Genomic DNA, 20,024 nt, shown 5'->3' on the forward strand with positions numbered 1-20,024 from the left:
AAGAGGGCTGAGAGCTGACTGTGGGATGGGTCTGTTACTGGCACACCACACTGTCCTGTTTAAACGACACCCCAAGATCCAGTTCTGCCCCCCAGCTTCACCTGAACCACAGCTGGGATGAAACTGAAACAGAGCAACTGGGACTCACATTCAAACAATCAGTTGGCGGGTACAGGGGAGAAATGAGGATAATAATCCCAGCATACACTTCTAGGGCACTTAGTGTGAAGCAGGGACCACTCTGAATACCTTACATTGTCATTCACTGCATCCTTACAGCCATCCTGTGTGGCGGTACCGTTCACACCAGCCACGGGGAAGACAAAATACGTAAGAAGAAACACAACAAACAAACAAAAGAGCTAAGTAGGACTTTGAAATTCTGGGGAGGGACACAGATGAGACTATGACCAGTGGAGAGAAAGACAGCATCACAGGGTTGGTTTTCCCCAAGTTAACTTACATATTTAACTTGGTCCCGACAGATGCACTGTGTCATTTAGGACTTAATCAGGCAGATTCTGCCATGCTGGGCAGGGAGTAAGTCGTACTTACTACTTACTAAACCCCAACTGGGGTGTGAGGGTCACCCAAAGATTAGGGAGGAGATGGTCTAGGAGCCTGCACTGCTCAGGGTGGGCTGCCTGCTGGGATCTCCCGCCCTTACTCTGCAGCACGTGCTTGGAGGAGACTGGCTGTCTACCTGCCTCCATGTTTATCTGGTTTAGGCTGGAATTATCTTCTCTGCCTCTCCTACCCCTCTGCTCTTTTTTTTCCCCCTCGTTTTTTTTAAGGCAAGTGCATTTAGATGAAACTTAATATGTGGTGCAACTCCACTTTGAATTCTCTCTTTGTATTAGTCTTTGGAGGTTAGCGGGATTCATCTCTCTTAAAAGATTTCACGAAATGAGACTTTGTCACCGAGGCACTATTGAGGGTATTTGACCACTGATGTTCTCAACCAGGGGTGATTTTGTGTCCCAGGGGGTATTTGGCACAGTTGGAGGCATTTTGGTGCTCACTACCAGCCTCTAGTGGGTGGAGACCAAGGATGCTAAACTTTTAACGCAGAGGACAGCCCTCTGCCTCTCCCCCTGCCCCCACCAGCTACAACTAAGAATGAGGGGGACTAAGTGTCAACAGTGCAGAGGCTGAGTCTTTGCTCTAACCTATTGGCAAAGGCAGTGATTTTAAGAGCATAGCCTAAAGCAGCCTTTCACAGGGCAAGTTTCTTAAAAGTTCATATGGATTCTGTAGTGTATGAGAGAGTCACAGGCAGGAAGGCTAAGGGTCTCCAACCAGAGGGAATAGGCTGCAAGTGTCAGACATTTTTTGCCTCTCTTAAGCGGCAGGCATTTTTATCTCACTTAATCTAGTGTCAGATTTTTTCCCTTCTCTATACAAAATTTAAAGGGGGCTTCTCTTAAAATTCTGTGTTGCCACGAAGATACCTGGTTCCACCTGAACTTAACTTTTCTTAAACCTTGAGCTACCTAATGGGTTTTAAAGATCTTCACGACCCAGATAATCATGATGGTGTGATCACTCACCTAGAGCCAGACATCCTGGAATGTGAAGTCAAGTGGGCCTTAGGAAGCATCACTACGAACAAAGCTAGTGGAGGTGATGGAATTCCAGTTAAGCTCTTTCAAATCCTGAAAGATGATGCTGTGAAAGTGCTGCACTCAATATGCCAGCAAAGTTGGAAAACTCAGCAGTGGCCACAGGACTGGAAAAGGTCAGTTTTCATTCCAATCCCGAAGAAAGGCAATGCCAAAGAATGCTCAAACTACTGCACAATTGCACTCATCTCACATGCTAGTAAAGTAATGCTCAACATTCTCCAAGCCAGGCTTCAGCAATATGTGAACCATGAACTTCCAGATGTTCAAGCTGGATTTAGAAAAGGCAGAGGAACGAGAGATCAAATTGCCAACATCCGCTGGATCATGGAAAAACCAAGAGAGTTCCAGAAAAACATCTATTTCTGCTTTATTGACTATGTCAAAGTCTTTGACTATGTGGATCATAATAAACTGTGGAAAATTCTGAAAGAGATGGGAATACCAGACCACCTGACCTGCCTCTTGAGAAACCTGTATATAGGGCAGGAAGCAACAGTTAGAACTGGACATGGAACAACAGACTGGTTCCAAATAGGAAAAGGAGTACGTCAAGGCTGTATATTGTCACCCTGCTTCTTTAACTTCTATGCAGAGTACATCATGAGAAATGCTGGGCTGGAGGAAGCACAGGCTGGAATCAAGATTGCCGGGAGAAATATCAATAACCTCAGATATGCAGATGACACCACCCTTATGGCAAAAAGTGAAGAGGAACTAAAAACCTCTTGATGAAACTGAAAGTGGAGAGTGAAAAGTTGGCTTAAAGCTCAACATTCAGAAAACGAAGATAATGGCATCCAGTCCCATCACTTCATGGGAAATAGAGGGGAAACAGTGGAAACAGTGGCTGACTTTAGTTTTCTGGGCTCCAAAATCAGTGCAGATGGTTATTGCAGCCATGAAATTAAAAGATGCTTACTCCTTGAAAGGAAAGTTATGACCAACGTAGATAGCATATTGAAAAGCAGAGACATTACTTTGCCAACAAAGGTCCGTCTAGTCAAGGCTATGGTTTTTCCAGTGGTCATGTATGGATGTGAGAGTTGGACTGTGAGGAAAGCTGAGAATTGAAGAATTGATGCTTTTGAACTGTGGTGTTGGAGAAGACTCTTGTGAGTCCCTTGGACTGCAAGGAGATCCAACCAGTCCATCCTAAAGGAGATCAGTCCTGGGTGTTCATTGGAAGGGCTGATGTTGAAGCTGAAGTTCCAATACTTTGGCCACCTGATGCAGAGAGCTGACTCATTGGAAAAGACCCTGATGCTGGGAAAGATTGAGGGTAGGATGGCATCTCTGACTCAATGGACATGGGTTTGGGTAGACTCCGGGAGCTGGTGATGGACAGGGAGGCCTGGCATGCTGTGGTTCATGGGGTCGCAAAGAGTTGGACACAACTGAGCGACTGAAGTGAACTGAACTGAATGAGCTATGTATTTATCCTAGACTCTGTCTTTCTTCAAGTTGGTTCCGCTTAAGACTCAGAACCGATAGGGGCTCCACAAACCAGTTTGTTTTACTCATACATTTTTCTCCTAATCTATGTTAATGAAACTATATATCTACTTGGAAACCTGCCTTTCTTCAAGATTCATGTCAATAGTTTTATGGCCTGGGATGACTCACCTTGTGCCAATGTTATTCTCTAAATGCATGTTGTGGGTGAAGGGCCTGGTTCCAGTTTCTGAGTTTTGAGACATTCCCTTTCTCTAATTAGCAGACTGCTAGTAGCTAATGACTGAAAGTTGCTCAGTCATGTCTGACTCTTTGCGATGCCATGGACTATATAGTCCATAGAATTTTCCAGGCCAGAGTACTGGAGTGGGCAGGCTTTCCCTTCTCCAGGGGATCTTCCCAACCGAGGGATCAAACCCAGGTCTCCTTCATTGCAGGCAGATTCTTTACCAGCTGAGCCACAAGGGAAGCCCAGTAGCTATAAAACATCTGGCTAAAGACTAGCAGGGGAATACTCTTTCTGCCCCCTTCTGATGTCATGTCAGAAACTTTATCTCTTTTATACTTTAATAAAATTCTATTACACAAAAGCTCTGAGGGATCAAGCATTGTCACTGGCCCTGGCTTGAATTCCCCTTCTCCAGAGGCCAAGAATCCCAGCGTCTTTCATGGCTCAGCAACAAGCTTCAACTTTTAATATAAAAATATCCAATACAATATTGTAAAATAATTAGCCTCCAATTAAAATAAATAAATAAAGAAATAAAAATTTATTATTATTAAAAAAAATTATGGCACAAATTGCTTACAATTGGCTAATGTAAATTTCCAGCTCAAGGCTGGTACATTAGCTCCATGTACTCTCAGCACATCACCTGTGCCAGGAGGTGGAAATCCTTCTCTGAGAAGCTTGAGGTTGAAGTGAGTTGGTCCCTTCATCCTACCCAATGCCTAGTGACCTGGAGGAATGACTACCCTCCCTTGTGGTCCCCCACCACCGCCCCCGCCAGGCCCTGGCCCAGTGGTGGTATCTGCTTGCAGATACTGACGAAGCCAGCCTGATACAGTTTGCCTTTTCCCAGACACTTAATTACACTAATTTTTATTTTCTAGTCACCTTGACATCTTAATAGAACACAGATATACTTAAAAAAGTCATTGTATTTGTATTATGAAAATCATATTCTTTGTAGAATGACTGGAATCTAGACTGTGAAGAAGAGAATAAAAACCCTATGTAGTCTTCCATGAATATAAAATCACTGGTAATATTTGGTGGATTTCTGCCAGTTATATATATATGCAAAGCATAAGAACAGGTTTAAGAATGAAAATGGGATCATAAAATCCATCTATCTCTGTGGCTTCTGCTTAAAATATATTTCTCACTTACAATGACATTAACATTTCCTTACATAATTATACACCATAAGTTTTTATTAGTCTTCTTAGTTTTTATTAGTCTTCTTAGATAGCCATTCCATAGTTTATTTACTCTTTTTCTTAGATATACATAGAAGGCTGTTTCTAAATTTTAAAGTGCTGACGTGAACATGATTCTATATATGTCTTTGTATTTCTATTTATTTCCTCAAGCAGAGTCTTTAAAATAGGGAATGTAGAGTGAAAAGTAACAAATGTTTGAAGATTCTTGACCCATGGTGCCATATTATTGGTTTTATAAGGCTTAGTAATAATCTATATTTTCACCAGTACCACATAAGAACTCAGTATTCAGCCCATCTGGGTCAAGATTTAGAATCATTAAAAAAATAGTTTTGCCAGCTTAGTGAACAAAAATGAAACTCACTGTTTTGAGTTTTGTATGTTTTCACCATCAGTTGAGTTTTTCTTTCTCTACATTTACTGCTCATTTGTATTCTTTATAAATACCTTAGCAAAGCACCATGTCTCCAAAGATAATGTCCTATGCATATCTTTTCTTTCATATCTTTTTTTAGTTGATTTGTTAGATTTAATTTCTTCCTATGTTAAAGAATTTAACCAAACTTTTGTCATCAAATATTGCATATGTATTCATACACATATGTAGATATACTCTTTTCTTTTGTATTTTGCCTGCATTTTGACTTGTAGAAAATGTTCCCTTTAATTACTTTAGTCTATTTTTTCACACCTAATTTAAATAACATAAAAAATGTATTGATTTACAAGTACTGCTTTTTTGTACTCACAGTTCATGGAAGAATTATATTCAAACTACTCATAAATACCTTTGACATTTGTATGCTTCCTCACATGATCACTGGTTACATCTTGGGTCACTGAGCAGTTTTTCTGGGCACATTATTGTGCTTTTGAATTGATTGCCAAGTATTTCTAGCTGCCTGCTGTCTGGGCCCATGATAGCATCCCCTTGTGGTTGGATGGGATCCTGTAAGACATTCTGAACCATTTACTGGTCAATGCCAGACCCACAGAGCTCTTCCTTCCCTCTGCACAGTAAACAGCAATGTTTCAGATATCAGCTCTGACCTCCAGGAGACTGTGGTGACCAAAGCCTTCTACTGACTGATGGAGGAGTCACTGATTGAGTAAAAACCTGTGTGCTTTCAAACCTCTGAACTTTGGGGGCTGTTTGTTATTGCAGCATCCGAGAGCCTCTCTTGACTGATATAATTGGCCATGTTCAGTTCCACTCAGTTTATATAGATGTAACATTAAAAACATACAGCATTTAAAAAACTCTCTGGGGACTTCCCTGGTGGTCCAGGGCTCAGGACTCTGTGTGTCCAGTGCTGGGGGTCAGGGTTCCATCCCTGGTTGGGGAACTAGGATCCTGCATGCTGTACAAAAACAGGCTCCCCTCAACTGAAAAACCCCTCTGTATCATGCAGTCTCTGAAAATTTTATCCTGAGCCATAAGTAGCCATTTGTATAATATTAGCACAGTTCCTATTCTCACTTTTCCCTAGATGTATATTCTGACTCTTGACAACTTAACCACCTACTGAATTGCCTTTTTTTTCTTTTTAGTGTGAATAAAAACCTTTTAATTTGAAAAACATTAAGCGTCACAAAAATTAGAGTACCTAGTATAATGAATCCCCATGTATCTATTGATCAGCTTTGACAATGACCAGACTTGCAGAAATTTTGAAAGGTTTTATGAGTAATATTTATTACTCTTTATTGGGGGTAAATATGCTCTCTTGTATGTTCAGAAAGTCCCTCTCTGGCATAATATCAGGGACTGAATTATATTTCTGTGTAGCTGTTTTATGTTTTCATACTTTATTCACTTCCTTTCTGCACATGGAGTGTTGGGGGTGTGGGGTGAAGTCACACAGTGCTTTAAATGAGGATGATGGATGAGTGGTCCCCTCCTGGGAGCGTGGTTAACTTCCAGAGAACAGCAGGCCATACCTATAGGGAGAAGTGGTTGGTCCCAATTTCTGTGGCTTCAAAATCAGCTGCTGAGACCAGGACTTGGGGGTGACCTCAGGAAGCACATGTGAGTACAAGGTGGGAGTTGGGGAAGGAGTGGGAGAAAGGCCAACCACGGGTGAGCTGATGAGGAGCCCCCCCAGCCTCTGGAAACCCCTGAGAACCTTCCCGCATGATCTGGGCTGTGTGCACGGGGCCTGGGACAGCCCCCACAGTGCTATCAGGTCCCAAGTACAAGCGGCACTGGGAGAGGCCAGCTAGTGATGGGTAGGAAGCCACACCTGGGCAGGTGCAGCCAGACCACCGGACCCTAGTGTCTGCATGGTGCCCCACGGGTTCCTCGGAGTTCAGCAGGAGTGGGTGGGGTATCTGAGTCCCAAGAAAGCCAGACGAGGATGGCACTGTAGCCTCTGCTTGTACCCGTCACCCGAGCCTGCGTTTCACTGCACCTGCGGTTGCCTCTAACTATGGCTCCTCCTGCTGTACGTCCACCGTGGAGGTCAGGCTCCTGGGCCATCCTGTCTCTTTCTAACAAGATCCAGACACACTGTGATGAGCCTTTCTGATGTCATGGGGGCTGTCAAAGGCTGACATTCACATCAGTCTGTGAAGCAGGTAGTTGGGTTTCTCCCTGGGTGCAGGTAATCACCACCATCAAGAAGGCTTATTTAAGGGGAGTGGTAGCCGCCTTGGTTTGTTCAGAGTTGGGGAGTCCCCAGGAAGTGGGGCTCTCGGTGCTAAAACCCGGAAAGCGTTGAGCAACCAGGGTTGTTGACCACTCCATCTGAGGCCGGCTGGCACTTGGGAAAGGTCACTAAAAACCCACCAGCTTCTGCTCCCGTTTCTCCTTCTCAGAAATGAAAGGAGGGGTTGTAACTGTGATAAGCATTCTACACAGCGGCAGCTGCCACTCAGTTGGAAACCTCTGTCTGAAACCTTCATTTCAGAGCGTTAATCAGGGCTTGGGGAGGAGTCCTGAGAGCTCCTTGGCACGAGGCGTCATTGTGGCCAGAGGCCTGGCACTTGCATCTCCATGTCCACCCGCTGCTCTGATTAAATTTCAGCAGGGTCACCAGGCTTCTCCTTGCTCATCCTGATTAATCACTGTCTCCCTGGGAAGCCTGCCCGCACCCCACCACCGCTTCCTGGAGGGTGCCTTTCAAGCCAGGGTCTTGCAAGTGACCCCACGTACAATTCAGTTCCAAGATCTGGGACCTGTGTCTGTGCTCTTTGCAACCCTCCTTGCCATGCTCAGGAAATAAGCATTCAATGCTTTGCCTCATCTGGGCCTCAGACATTTTCTGTTGCTTCATCTTTAAATATTCCTAAGGTGTTCCCTCTGATAGCAACCCTGAGGTATGATTAATAAGAGGTTGGGGTATAGTCATCAGAGCCAAAGATGGGCCAGGGTTGCCCTGGGTACATTTCCTTAAGATGTGAAAAGAAGTTTGTGAGTCAGTTGTCACATTCGAGAGCCTCCGGTGGTCTCTGAATTCCTCTTCTGGTTGTCAGAGTGATGTCACATGCTGTGCTCTGTATCCACAGCCCTTTGTTCTCCATCAGTCTCTCTGCCAGGGCTACACCCTTTTCTAACCAACAAATGCATTACCTTGTTGGTCCTTTATTACCCAGAGAAAGATGACTCCAAGCTCAACCAGGCTTTGCCCGAGCTGCACTCTGGAGATTGTGGCAGATGGTAGTGGCTGTCGCCCGCAGGCCTTCTGCCTCATGGCTGCTTGCGCACTGGGGGTCTGCAGATGTCAGCGCAGCCAGGTCTTGGTGTAAGGGATTTCTCCCAAGAGGCTGAAGGCTGCCTTGCACACCTGCCTCTGGGCTGAAGGTACCACTTGGGAACCACCTCAACCACTGACTTTTCTGCCAGCTACCGTACTGCTGGCTTTGGCGTGTGTTATGCAAAGTTTCCCAGTTTTCCCATGGGATTAAGCTCCAGTTAATCCAAGCTGGGTCCTAGCTTCAGCGGTAGCTGACTCGAAGACAAATCCTTTATTGGCCCCTTTCTTCCAGGTTACACCTCCCCGCTCACTCCTGGCGTCCCATTCACCTCCCAAAGTAACCACTTGAACTCAGCTGTTGTCTCAGGGTCTGTGTCTGAGTTAGCCTGAACTGAGAAGTCAGTTCCTGGCTATCATAATTCAGGGATCTCTGTCTGTCACCTACTCTCATATGTAATGTGAAGAATGTCTTTACTGGAAATTCAGCACGTAGACTATAAAGAGGAAAGATGGGAAACAAAGGGGGAAAGGTTTCCCTCTCTTCCTTCATGCCTGCTCCTTGCTTCCTCCCTGAAGTGTTTACTGAGCAAATTTAGGAAACACTGACTGAAATCCCTAAGGAGCCAGGTAGGTGATGTGCATGTGAGAAGAAGGTATCATATGATTGGGAGTGGTGTGGTTTGTGGCACATGGTACATTCCTGAAAATTCTCTTATCCTCTGTTTCCTCTTTTTTAAAAAACAATTTTTTAATCTATTTATGCATTTGGCCACCCTATGCGACCCACAGGATCTCAGTTCCCCAACCAGGGATTGAAGCCATGTCCACTGCAGACTCCCACCAAACCTCAGGGTAAGTCCCTCTTCTTGCTTTTCATCATTACGATATTGGTGAAACAAACCTGTCTGCAAGATGCTAAAATTCAAAGACAAGCATCAGAACTGCTTTAGTGGAACAGGTAATTGTCTGACACCTTTGTTTAGGTCCAAGTGAAAGTTGCTCAGTCGTGTCCTACTCTTTGCAACCCCATGGACTAGAGTCCATTAAACTCTCCAGGCCAGAATACTGGTGTGGGTAGCCGCTCCCTTCTCCAGGAGGGAGAACCAACCCAGGGATCGGACCCAGGTCTCCTGCATTGCAGGCAGATTCTTTACCAGCTGAGCCACCAGGGAATTTGTTTAGGTAGAGATCACCTTTCAGAGGGTGCTTTCCTTTAGACTAGACCAGACAGCTGAGTAAGCAGGAGAAAGGCTGTGCTCATGTGTAACACCCCATTGCTCACACAAGTCTGTAAACTTGTCCAAAAATATTTTTACCTTGAAACGAGGAAAGAGTCTTTCCCAAGGTTTGAGGGAGATTCAAATGAGAAGCTGTGTGTTTTTCACCACTCTCCACTTTGTAAAATATTTACATGCTGTTGTCTGACGGTATGTCATAACAATTTTTTTTCTCTAAGTTTCGGCATACTTGGCATGCTTTGCAGAAGGATCACACTTGAAAGAGCCTTTTTCATTGCAGCAGGGGACATCACAGATGGAAGAGGGAGAACTCCCCTGCCCGGGGAAGTGATGGAGCCATTCAGAAGCTCCTGGAGAATGACAGGACCCGCCCCAGGAGGTCCTCCACTGAGCCCATCTGCGTTGTAAATTCTGACTGAGGCCAAATGTCACCTCCTCCTTGACTCTCTTGGCCTCTGGGTGTCAAAAAAAAATGCCTCTCTGTGAAAATCCGTGTCGATGGGGAGGGGCGTCTGTTCCCCTGGGTCCCTGCTGTCACCTGATCCTGGGCTTCATGGGCAGCCTTCTCTCTCCTTCACACCGTGAATAACTCAATAAGGAAGTAGCTGTCTATATGTCAGAAGTCTCACCCTGTAAACACCTAAGGGTCTGGGCACTGAGATGGGGGTAGCGGCATCACTTCCTACCCCACTACCCAATGCTATCAGTAACCCCCTCTGTATACTGCACTGTGCCATTCCAGTGTCAGGGAACTTCGTGGCGTCTCAGACCAGCCAAGAGAGGGGACAGGGCACTACATCAGCCCGAGGGCAAGTCCTGTCCTGGGAAGAGACTAAGATGACTTAGACAAAATGACCAAGTGCCCTGAGGAGCGGCTGCAGTGGGATCAAGGGTGAGTAATCCAGTCCCTTTCAGGGACAGGTGGACACACCTAGCCTAAAGATCCAGTCCCCTGCCTTCTAGCCAAGGCCCAGGGATTAGAGCGGAGACAGTCTCTCCCCACGATCCCATCTGAATTCTCGGACCACAGAGTCCACAAGCCCAGGGAAACCTGCTGCTTTATGCCTTGGAGTTTGGGGGCAGTTGATTAAGGGTCCCTAATGACCCTGACACACACTGGTGGTTTGCAGGGCACCTCCCAGGGCCCAACACTTGCATGTCTATCTCACAGCTGATGGGGACCCCAGGAGAATGCACCCTTGTCACTATATTACAGGCAGGCACACGGATACGCTGTGAGGTCAGGTCACTTCGGACAGACACTCAGACCCTGAGCAGCAGACCAGGGGCCTGAACCCAGGGAGACTCTGCCCCGGTGCCTGGCTATGTTAAGTAGCAGTGGACTCTGCCCTGAGATCCCAGAGGCCACCTCCTTCCCCTCCCCAGGGGCTGCTGACCTGCTCAGTGACCCCAGGGCTCTGGCTGCCTCCCTTTGAGATGCTGCTTTGATCCCTTCTCCGTGGCTCTGTCCATTCCTGGGCTGATCCCAGGGACGGATGGCTGAGTCCAGCCAAGGGAGCAGCTGGATGCAGCTCCCCTGCTGTGCCCTGAAGTCCCCTGGTTTGCACAAAGATCCATCTCTCCTGGGGCTGCTTCCAGCTATGCCTGTACGGTGGGGGCGCTAGCCCAGCCCCTCTGCGACACCCTTGTTCCCCACTCCTCTTTGCAGGGGCCAGGGTAGCCTCGCCCTCTGAAGGGCCTCATTGCCCCCCTTTGGCTTTCACAGGCGACTCCTCCAATAAGTCTGCACCTTGAACCCCATTTTGGGGTCTGTTTCTCAAAGGACCTGAGCGACTGCACAAGGTGTCAGTTCCCAGCTCCACCCCCGCCCTGCCCCTTGTTCCACTCCATCATTACTTCCTCTCATTCCCCACCCCCACACACCTCATCCCACCCGGTCCCATTCTGCCCCATTCCCGTGAGGACACAGGAGTGACCTTACCTTGTTCACGCCATCCGCCATCGCTTGGAGCGTGAGCTCCCGGGGCCCATCCACCGTCTTCCCGTTGTCGGTGGGGCCCCAGCTGGCGCTGTAGATGTCGATCAGCTGAGGCATGTGGCTGATGGAGGAAGCCTCGATGATGTCTGTCATGAAGGGCTGGTCCAGCATCCGGATACCTGTGGACACGCGGGGGCAGGGAAGCACTGTGGGCGGGTCCTGGGTTCACAGGAGACAAGGTGGGGAAGGGGGCTAGGTCCTGGATGTGGCTGGGGGGTCTGCCACAGGCTGTGCCCTGGAGGGGCGACCCTGAGTGCAGCCTCACACAGTGGGGTGATCGGGGGTCAGGAAGGTGCACAGAACCACCCACCCCATCTCCTTGCTCCTCACCCACCCCTTTTCTTATGTTCCTATTGGGAGGCAATTTTATACCCTTGACAAAGGTTGCTAGAATTCCTAAATGAGGCCAGTTTCTAAGTGGAAGCTTGCTCCAGGGATTGGGGGGCTGACGGAGGACACCTTTCAAAGGAGAAGTAGACCTACTGTGCATGACAGTATGGCGGGAGGCAATTGCTCTCAGATAGTTGAGGACAGATTCTAGAGGGCAGAGGGCAGAGATCAGGGGACAGGGGGCAGAAGAGGGTCAGGTCTAAGAAGAACTCTCAGTGGCATCATAACTGAGAAGGGGCTTTGGGGTCACAGAAATGTCCAAGAGGTAATTCTAAAGTATATTTGAAATGGGTGCAGAAGACACCCCTTTCCCCCCCGGGTCACCTTTGTAAAGTTTGTGCTACCCAGATGCCTGGAAGGAGTGATTTCCTGCTGGGAGCTTTTCTTTGATTGTGTGATTGTGTGTCTGTGTGTCCAGGGACTCTGGAGGAAGAGGTCCTCTGTTCTCAGGCCTGAGCATATGGGGAACTGGGGTTCACAGCAGCCCCCCTCCCTGGGACTGCTTAAAAAATACCTCTTGGGGGTTCACCGAGCAGCAGCCAGCGGAAAGGGGTTTTGTTCCTTCTCCGTTACCCTCAGAATATCGGCTGTTGGAAGCAGTGTTGTTCTCTGCTCCATACACTGTTTCTAGTCAAGGAGCCTAGAGTGTTGGTGAGTGTTGGTCAGTCTTCTCACTGGAATTTGGAGTGAAGGCCTGAGCTGTATACAGGCGGAGCCTGGCTTCCCACAATTCTTATTTGTCCCCAGTGGTCCGAGGACTTTATTACACAAGGGCCAGCCTGAAACGTGGTGTGTGCACCAACTTAAAGAAGGAAGAGTCGTGTGTGTTGGCTACCTGTGTACATGACACCACTTCCTAAAATCGACAGACAGTTCCTGAGAACTAACTGCTAAGAGCTGAACAAAGTTAGAGGCCCGCCTTGATTTTCCTTTCTAGTTGCAGGGAACAGCGCTACCTATCTTAAAGCCAATTACAGGGTCATTTGGAAAGTATTTCCTAAACACTGTGCCTGGGCCACCGTTTAGTTGATTTTCCCCCAAACAGAGATAACAGGTCCAGACTTTTCCATCCTCTACGCATAAATCAGGTCACCATTTTTGCCAGCGTTAACTAATTATTAGTTAACATTCTTTCTCCTGGAAAAAAATCTCCTACAGAATAAGCATAGTCTTTGGTTTGAACTTTCCAGAAGCTAAGTTTTATGGTTCATTTCACTAGGGATAGAAAATCCAAAATTCCACATTTTGCTCTTGGTCCAACTATATTCTGCCCATTAAGAAAAAAAAAAAACCTATTTAACAAAGGTGGCCAACAGTTTACGGAATCAACTGAATCCACAGCTTCTTCTCCTAAGTCATATCCACTTTGTGGAGGGGGAGACTTTGCAGGGAGACGGGATTCACTGCCAGGAGAAGGCTCAGATGGTCTTGAAGTCATCCAGTGCCCAGATGACCAGCCCTGAGCAGCCTGCCTCCACAGGAAGAGAGCAGAAGTTCAACTCTGGCCAAAGTGGGCCTGGACTGTCCCCCCTGAATCTTGTCACCAGCTGGTGCCCTTTGCCCTCTCTCTGCAGCTCCTGTGTTTGCCTCTTTCCCTCTTCATCCCACCCTGGCTGCCTTTGTGCCACCCAGAATGCCAGCCTGTTGTGTGTTCATCTTCTGACTGCTTGGCATCTAGGCGGGGATGGCCACAGGCTGGGAGCCAAGTTCTCATTTGTATTCAGGGGACAGGGCCTGGGCATTTTTTAAATCTCATTAAGCCTGGGAGGAATGAGGTATGCATGAATTGAATGAGATACAGATTAATGTTTGCAGGCAACAGCAGCATTAGGGGCCAAGACCAAGGCTCAGGGTGACCCAAGGGTTTGTAGGGAGGGACTCTGTCCAATGCTCTAGGAGCTACTGAGTCCCGGCAGGGGGAAGGGAGAGAAACAGGGAAGCCCAGGGAGCCAGGACTCAGCATCCTAGCATCTGCAAAATGCTCTGCTGGCTGATGCGACGTGATGGCAAGACGACAGGCACGCCAGCATTTCTGTCCCCACCATCATGACTCGTGGTGACTTGGCGGTTCCCTCCTCCCTTTCAGAGTCTGAGCCTCTTGCCTGCTGCACTGCTCGATCGCAGTCCTGGGCTCTAGGGCCTCCACAGCCCAAGGATTTGTGCTAAATCCTCTGCCTCTCCTCTTGTTATGAAAGGTGAGCTTGTACGGAGACCACAGCAGGTGCATAAGCCTACCTGCTCTGCCTTCAGAGGAAGGCAGGTAAGGCCAATGCCACCTGGCCTGGCCCCCTCCCGGGGCTGCTCTGAGGGGCTCCGCAGAAGTGATGCTACAGGACCCACCCTTGAGTCATCCCCCTGGCATCATGATCTGATATTATTGTGTCTGTTTGCTCCTGGTCTGGGTCTGCCCCTTAGACTCAAAGCTGTGTGAAGGCAGGCATCTTGTCTGCTGGCTCATGGCTGCATCCTCCCACCCTCAGCAGGACTGGCATCTGGTAGACCCCCTGGTCATGACTGCTGAGTCCTGGAAGGCACTGGAAGCATGAGACAGTATCTCCCAAAAGGCTTGATGCAGTTTGAGCATGTTTAATACTCCTAGAAGTAAATATCTGACAAACTTGCAAGAAATATCAATTGAAGAGTTCATTATATTTCATGTCCATTTATTGGACTTTGTGAAATCATATAAGACTTTTTCAATTTTGATTATTTTGTCTCGATCCCTTTGACTAAAGATGCCAAACGTTGGTTTAAATGCTAAAACTAAGGAAAGAAATAGGCTGTCTTCTTAAAGAGTTATTTTGATAAGCGTGTTAGTCGCTCAGTCGTGTCCGACTCTTTGGGACCCCATGAACTTGGGGTTCTGGTGGAAGCCCCACCAGGCTTCTCTGTTCGTGGGATTCTCCAAGCAAGAATACTGGAGTGGGTTGCCACTGCCTTCTCCAGGGGATCTTCCCGACCCAGTTATTGAACCTGGGTCTCTGGCATTGCAGGCAAATTCTTTACTGTCTGAGACAGCCATGTTTAAAATTTTAAAAAATGGAAATTAACTTTTCTCTTCAAAATTTATAAAGTAAATAAGTGGATAAGGAAATGTAAATAATTAAACTTAAAAAAAATTGAAGTTGGACAGCATCACTGACTCGACAGATGTGAGTTTGAGCAAGCTCTGGGAGTTGGTGATGGACAGGGAGGCCTGGCACGCTGCACTCCATGGGGTTGCAAAGAGTCAGACATGACTGAGTGACTGAACTGAATTGAAGGTTTTGAGACAGTGCTAAGACTTTGGGGCATCTCAAATGTACAGGTCTGCATGTTACAGAGAATGTATAGGAGTTGGACTGATTGGAATTTTCCTGCCTTCCTGCCAAGTGTTACCTAGAAGAGGTGGAAACAACTGTGCTCATGGAATAGGCAACAAAAAGAGAGAGCTCATCTTCAGGAAGACATTTCTAAGAGTCACAGGCGCAAAGGCAGAACAGACTTCCTTGTGAGGGAGTGACTTCCCCATCACTGAGGGCATGCAAGCTGGTTGCTGCATGTTAATGCAGGGGCCCAGGCTGCTCTGGGTGCTACATTGTCCTACAGTTTACTAGCTGTGTGGCCCCGTGTTCAATAGGGATAATAATAGATAGTAAACATGTTCGTGTTCTACCAGGTGGTGCTAGTGGTGAAGAACCCGTCTACCAATGCAGGAGACCTAAGCAATGCAGGTTTGATCCCTGGGGTGGGAAGATCCCCTGCAGGATGGGGTAGCAATCCATCCCAGTATTCTTGCCTGGAGAATCTCATGGACAGAGGAGCCTGGCAGAGGAGTCCATGGGGTGGTGAAGAGTCATGCGAAGAGTCAGACATGACACAGTCATGCAAAGTCAGACATGACGGAAGCGACTTAGCAGGAACACGTATATAAAATACGCAACAATGTGCGATAAAGTTGCAAAGAGAGTAAAGTGAGTAAAGGGTTTTGCATCCTGCCTGACTTGTTGAAAGAGTCAAAATGCTATTATTAGTGTTGTTATCATTATGTAAATGCCAGTGGGTCTTCAGGATAAGGCAATTTAGAGTCCCTACAAGGAAATGACAGTCTACCTCAATATTCTTGCCTGGAGAATCCCATGGACTGGGTAGCCTGGCAGGCTACAGTTCATGGGGTCGCAAGAGTCAGATACGACTCTATAGTCCATGGAGTCGCAAGAATCAGACGTGACTTAGCGACTGAGAGAGAGAGAGAGAGAGAGAGAGAGAGAGAGTAGAGAGCAAGCGCCAGAGCCCCTACAGTCCAAAGGGCCGCAAAGAGTTGGACACGACTGAAGCAACTTCGCACACACAGAGGTCCTTCGGGACGTTGCCCCGCTAACTCAACTCCTTGAGACTTGTGGTGATCTTGGTTGGCCACCAGGTGGCGCCCCAGACCCCAGCTCAGAAAGCTCCTGAAAAGATTGTCTAGAGGGTATAGCTCGCTTAGAATGAAAACCAGCCAACTTTTGGAATTGACAGCTCATTTAGAATGAAAACCAGCCAGCTTTCGGAATTGATTCCTTATTTAGAATGAAAACCAGCCAACTTTTGGAACTGATAGCCAGGATGAGCAAAATGTGTCGCCAAGTCTGAAAGGTAGAGTTCTGCTTCTGCTGTGATCCCTGAGTACCTCTCCAGGGGTTCATCAGCAAGTGTTCCTTCTGCTCCTCCAGCGGAGTCCAGAGGCCCCTGGCATGTCTAGATGCACACAGGATGGGACTAGACCTGCCTGGCTCTGAGCACTTAGGACCCATAGGAATGGATACAAAGGAGCCGAGCTGGGTTAAGGGAGTGGAAAAAGGCGGCTCCTTTGCTCAGGGTCTCTGGGTGGCTGCAATGCCTCCCACTGGCTCTGAGCCTAGTTTCTGGATTTTCAGAGCATTGTTGTGAGACCTGTGAGCTCTCGGGGTTCACAGACACCAGTCAGGTTCTGTCTTTGAGGTGCCAGGCTGCATTCGCTTGCCTTGGGGATCGGAGGTCAGTCAGAGGCTGGCACACCCCACCTGGCCCTGCTGGCCCCGTCTGGGGTGAGTGGAGGGGGGGTCTTTGCCTGGGCATGTCCTCTGCCTTGGGGATGGAGCTCAGTCCATGTGAGCTGCAGGCTGGAGAGGCCAGGGGTTCATGGCTGAGGACCCCTACCTCTCCACTGAAGACAGATTGGAGTTGATGTAAACTCCCAGCCTCCTCCCCTCGGGGAGGGCAATGCTGAGGGGGTGTCCCCACAGTCCCCTGAAGCCCCAGCTCACCTACACACCTTCTGTTGGTCCGTCTTCCCACTATCTTCCTTTCTCTTTCCCTCACTGGCTTCCCAGAATTGCCTCCTAAATAAATTCCTTGCACCCAGATCCTTGCCTCAGGTTTGCTTTTAAGGAATTCAAACAAAAAGAGCCAGAGAATTAGGTACTTTGGGGCTTCCCTGGTGGTTCAGATGGTGAAAGAATCTGCCTGCACTGGAGGAGACCTGGGTTCAATCCCTGGGTCAGGAAGATCCCCTGGGGAAGGGAATGGCTACCCACTCCAGTATTCTTGCCTGGAGAATCCCATGGACAGAGGAGACGGGTGGACTACAACCCAGTAGGGTTGCAAAGAGTTGAACACAGCTGATCGACTAACACTCAAATGCTTTCAGAGCACAAATTACGAGAGAAAAAGAAGCCAATGGAGAAACAGACCCCAGTGGATCCCAGAATGCCGTGAACTAATCGCAACTCTTCATTTTTGCAGTAAGTAGTTTTAAGAATCGCTTGTTCAAAAACCCAGTTACTGTGGGCATGAAGAAAATTTAAAAACTCTTTGGAAAACCTCACTGTAAGTGAGGAATCCAGGTTTGAAATTCTCCATTGCTTCCACCCTGTCTTGTGAATAGGAAACCGCCCCTCCCCCCATTCAGATAGCAGCCGACCTGTGAGCCTGGCTTATCAAATATTAATTGGGTGCTATATTTTCCCCTGAGCTCATAGCAGCCTCTGACGTTTTGCTGCCAGCTTTTTGGAGGCTCACCAAACACAGATCGCTGAAACCCGAGGGGCAAAGCCTCCCTAGTTACATTTCAGAACGCTCCAGATGCATTCTTCTGTGAAATTCAGCACCCACCTCAGGCAGACCTTAGCAGACAGTGCTGAAGGAGGTTAACGATGGATTTGTATTGGTTTCTCTTGCTTTATTTAGGTCCCTGGAAATGCAAGTGTCAGCACAAAGTATGTTTATGGCTCCAGTAAATCACCGGGGGGGGGGGGGGGGGGGACACACAGAGATGGTTGTAAAAAAAAGAAAAACAAGGTTGGATGACTCAGCCTGAATAAATTAAGAATCAAATTTGATGCAAAACTTGGAATGAATGAGGAGCCACTTCCTTTTCTAGCATCTTATCCCCTCATTCATCTTCTCTCTCCCTTTCATTTTTGGCAGGGGGAAGGTGTTGCTTTCTAAGTTTCTAGTGAACTGCCACCCTCGGTTTCTAAAGACCCCATAAAGGGGAATTTGTTAAACATCTTTCCTGTAGAACTTAATAAAAAGATTCTTCTAGGTAGAGTATTTTCCCTTAAAAATGAGATGCTTGGTACAAACAAAACAAGCCACCAAGAGCATTTTGAAGAGTTTGGAGTACGTTTGCAATAATTTGTGCATTCCTCCTCATTTTCTACCATCTTTATCTGAGTTCTATTTACATCTTATGGATACGTGGACAAAACTATACTTTGAAAATATATGGAGCCCTCTTCCACTGTGGGTGGGAATGTAAATTTGTGCAGTCACTATGGAAACAAACTAAAACTCAAACAACTAAAACTAGAGTTGCCATATGATTGAGCAATCCCACTCCTGGGCATATACCCAGACAAAACTGTAACCTGAAAAGATGCAGGTGCCCCAGTGTTCATAGAAGCATTATTCACAATAGCCAAGACATGGAAACAAACCTAAACGTCCGCTGAAAGTTGAATGGATAAAGAGATGTGGTGTATACATATATATACACACACATACACATAGACGGGACTACTACTCAGCTATAAAAAATAATGAAATCGTGCCTTCTGCAGCAACATGGTGGACCTAGAGGTTATCACGCTAAGTGAAACAAGTCAGAAAGAGAAAGGTAAGCGTAACATGGGATCACTTTTTTTTTTTTTTTAATTTTTAGTTTTTTATTTTTTAAATTTTAAAATCTTTAATTATTACATGCATTCCCAAACATGAACCCCCCTCCCACCACCCTCCCCATAAAATCTTTCTGGGTCATCCCCAAGCACAAGCCCCAAGCATGCTGCATCCTGCGTCAGACATAGACTGGCGATTCAATTCACATGATAGTATACATGTTAGAATGGCATTCTCCCAAATCATCCCACCCTCTCCCTCTCCCTCTGAGTCCAAAAGTCCGTTATACACATCTGTGTCTCTTTCCCTGTCTTGCATACAGGGTCGTCATTGCCATCTTCCTAAATTCCATATATATGTGTTAGTATACTGTATTGGTGTTTTTCTTTCTGGCTTACTTCACTCTGTATAATCGGCTCTAGTTTCATCCATCTCATCAGAACTGATTCAAATGAATTCTTTTTAACCGCTGAGTAATACTCCATTGTGTATATGTACCACAGCTTTCTTATCCATTCATCTGCTGATGGACATCTAGGTTGTTTCCACACATGGGATCACTTATATGTGAACTCGAAAATACCATAGAAATTAACTTATTTATGAAATAGACACAGGTTCGCAGACGTAGAGAACAGACTTGTGGTTACTAAGGGGGAGGGTATTGGGAAGGGGAAGGACTGGGAGTTTGGGATTAGCAGATGAAACTATTATATATACAATGGATGAATAACAAGGTCCTGCTGTATAGCACAGGGAACTATATTCAGTGTCTTGTAATAAACCATAATGGAAAAGAATATAAAAAAGAATATATGTATGTGTGTATATATGTATATGGGCTTCCCTGGTAGCTCAGCTGGTAAAGATCCCACCTGCAATGCAGGAGACCCTGGTTGGATTCCTGGGTCGGGAAGATCCCCTGGAGAATGGATAGTCTACCCACTTCAGTATCCTTGCCTGGAAAATCCCCGTGGACAGAGGAGCCTGGTGGGCTACAGTCCATGGGGTCGCAAAGAGTTGGACACGACTGAGCAGCTAAGCACTTATGCATGCG

General features: G+C 47.0%; 1 protein-coding gene across 1 annotated transcript in view; it reads right to left on the reverse strand.

The window, feature by feature from the left end:
- The window catches only part of LOC138416848 (neuroendocrine convertase 2-like), a 55,512-nt gene that overhangs the window by 18,030 nt on the left and 17,458 nt on the right, over window positions 1–20,024 (reverse strand). Inside the window, 1 exon segment of the mRNA XM_069546337.1 lies at window positions 11,399–11,574. Within this exon segment, the coding sequence (XP_069402438.1) occupies window positions 11,399–11,574 (176 nt within the window).

Source organism: Ovis canadensis, chromosome 13 (genome assembly GCF_042477335.2).
Source record: "Ovis canadensis isolate MfBH-ARS-UI-01 breed Bighorn chromosome 13, ARS-UI_OviCan_v2, whole genome shotgun sequence".
Taxonomy (NCBI): domain Eukaryota; kingdom Metazoa; phylum Chordata; class Mammalia; order Artiodactyla; family Bovidae; genus Ovis; species Ovis canadensis.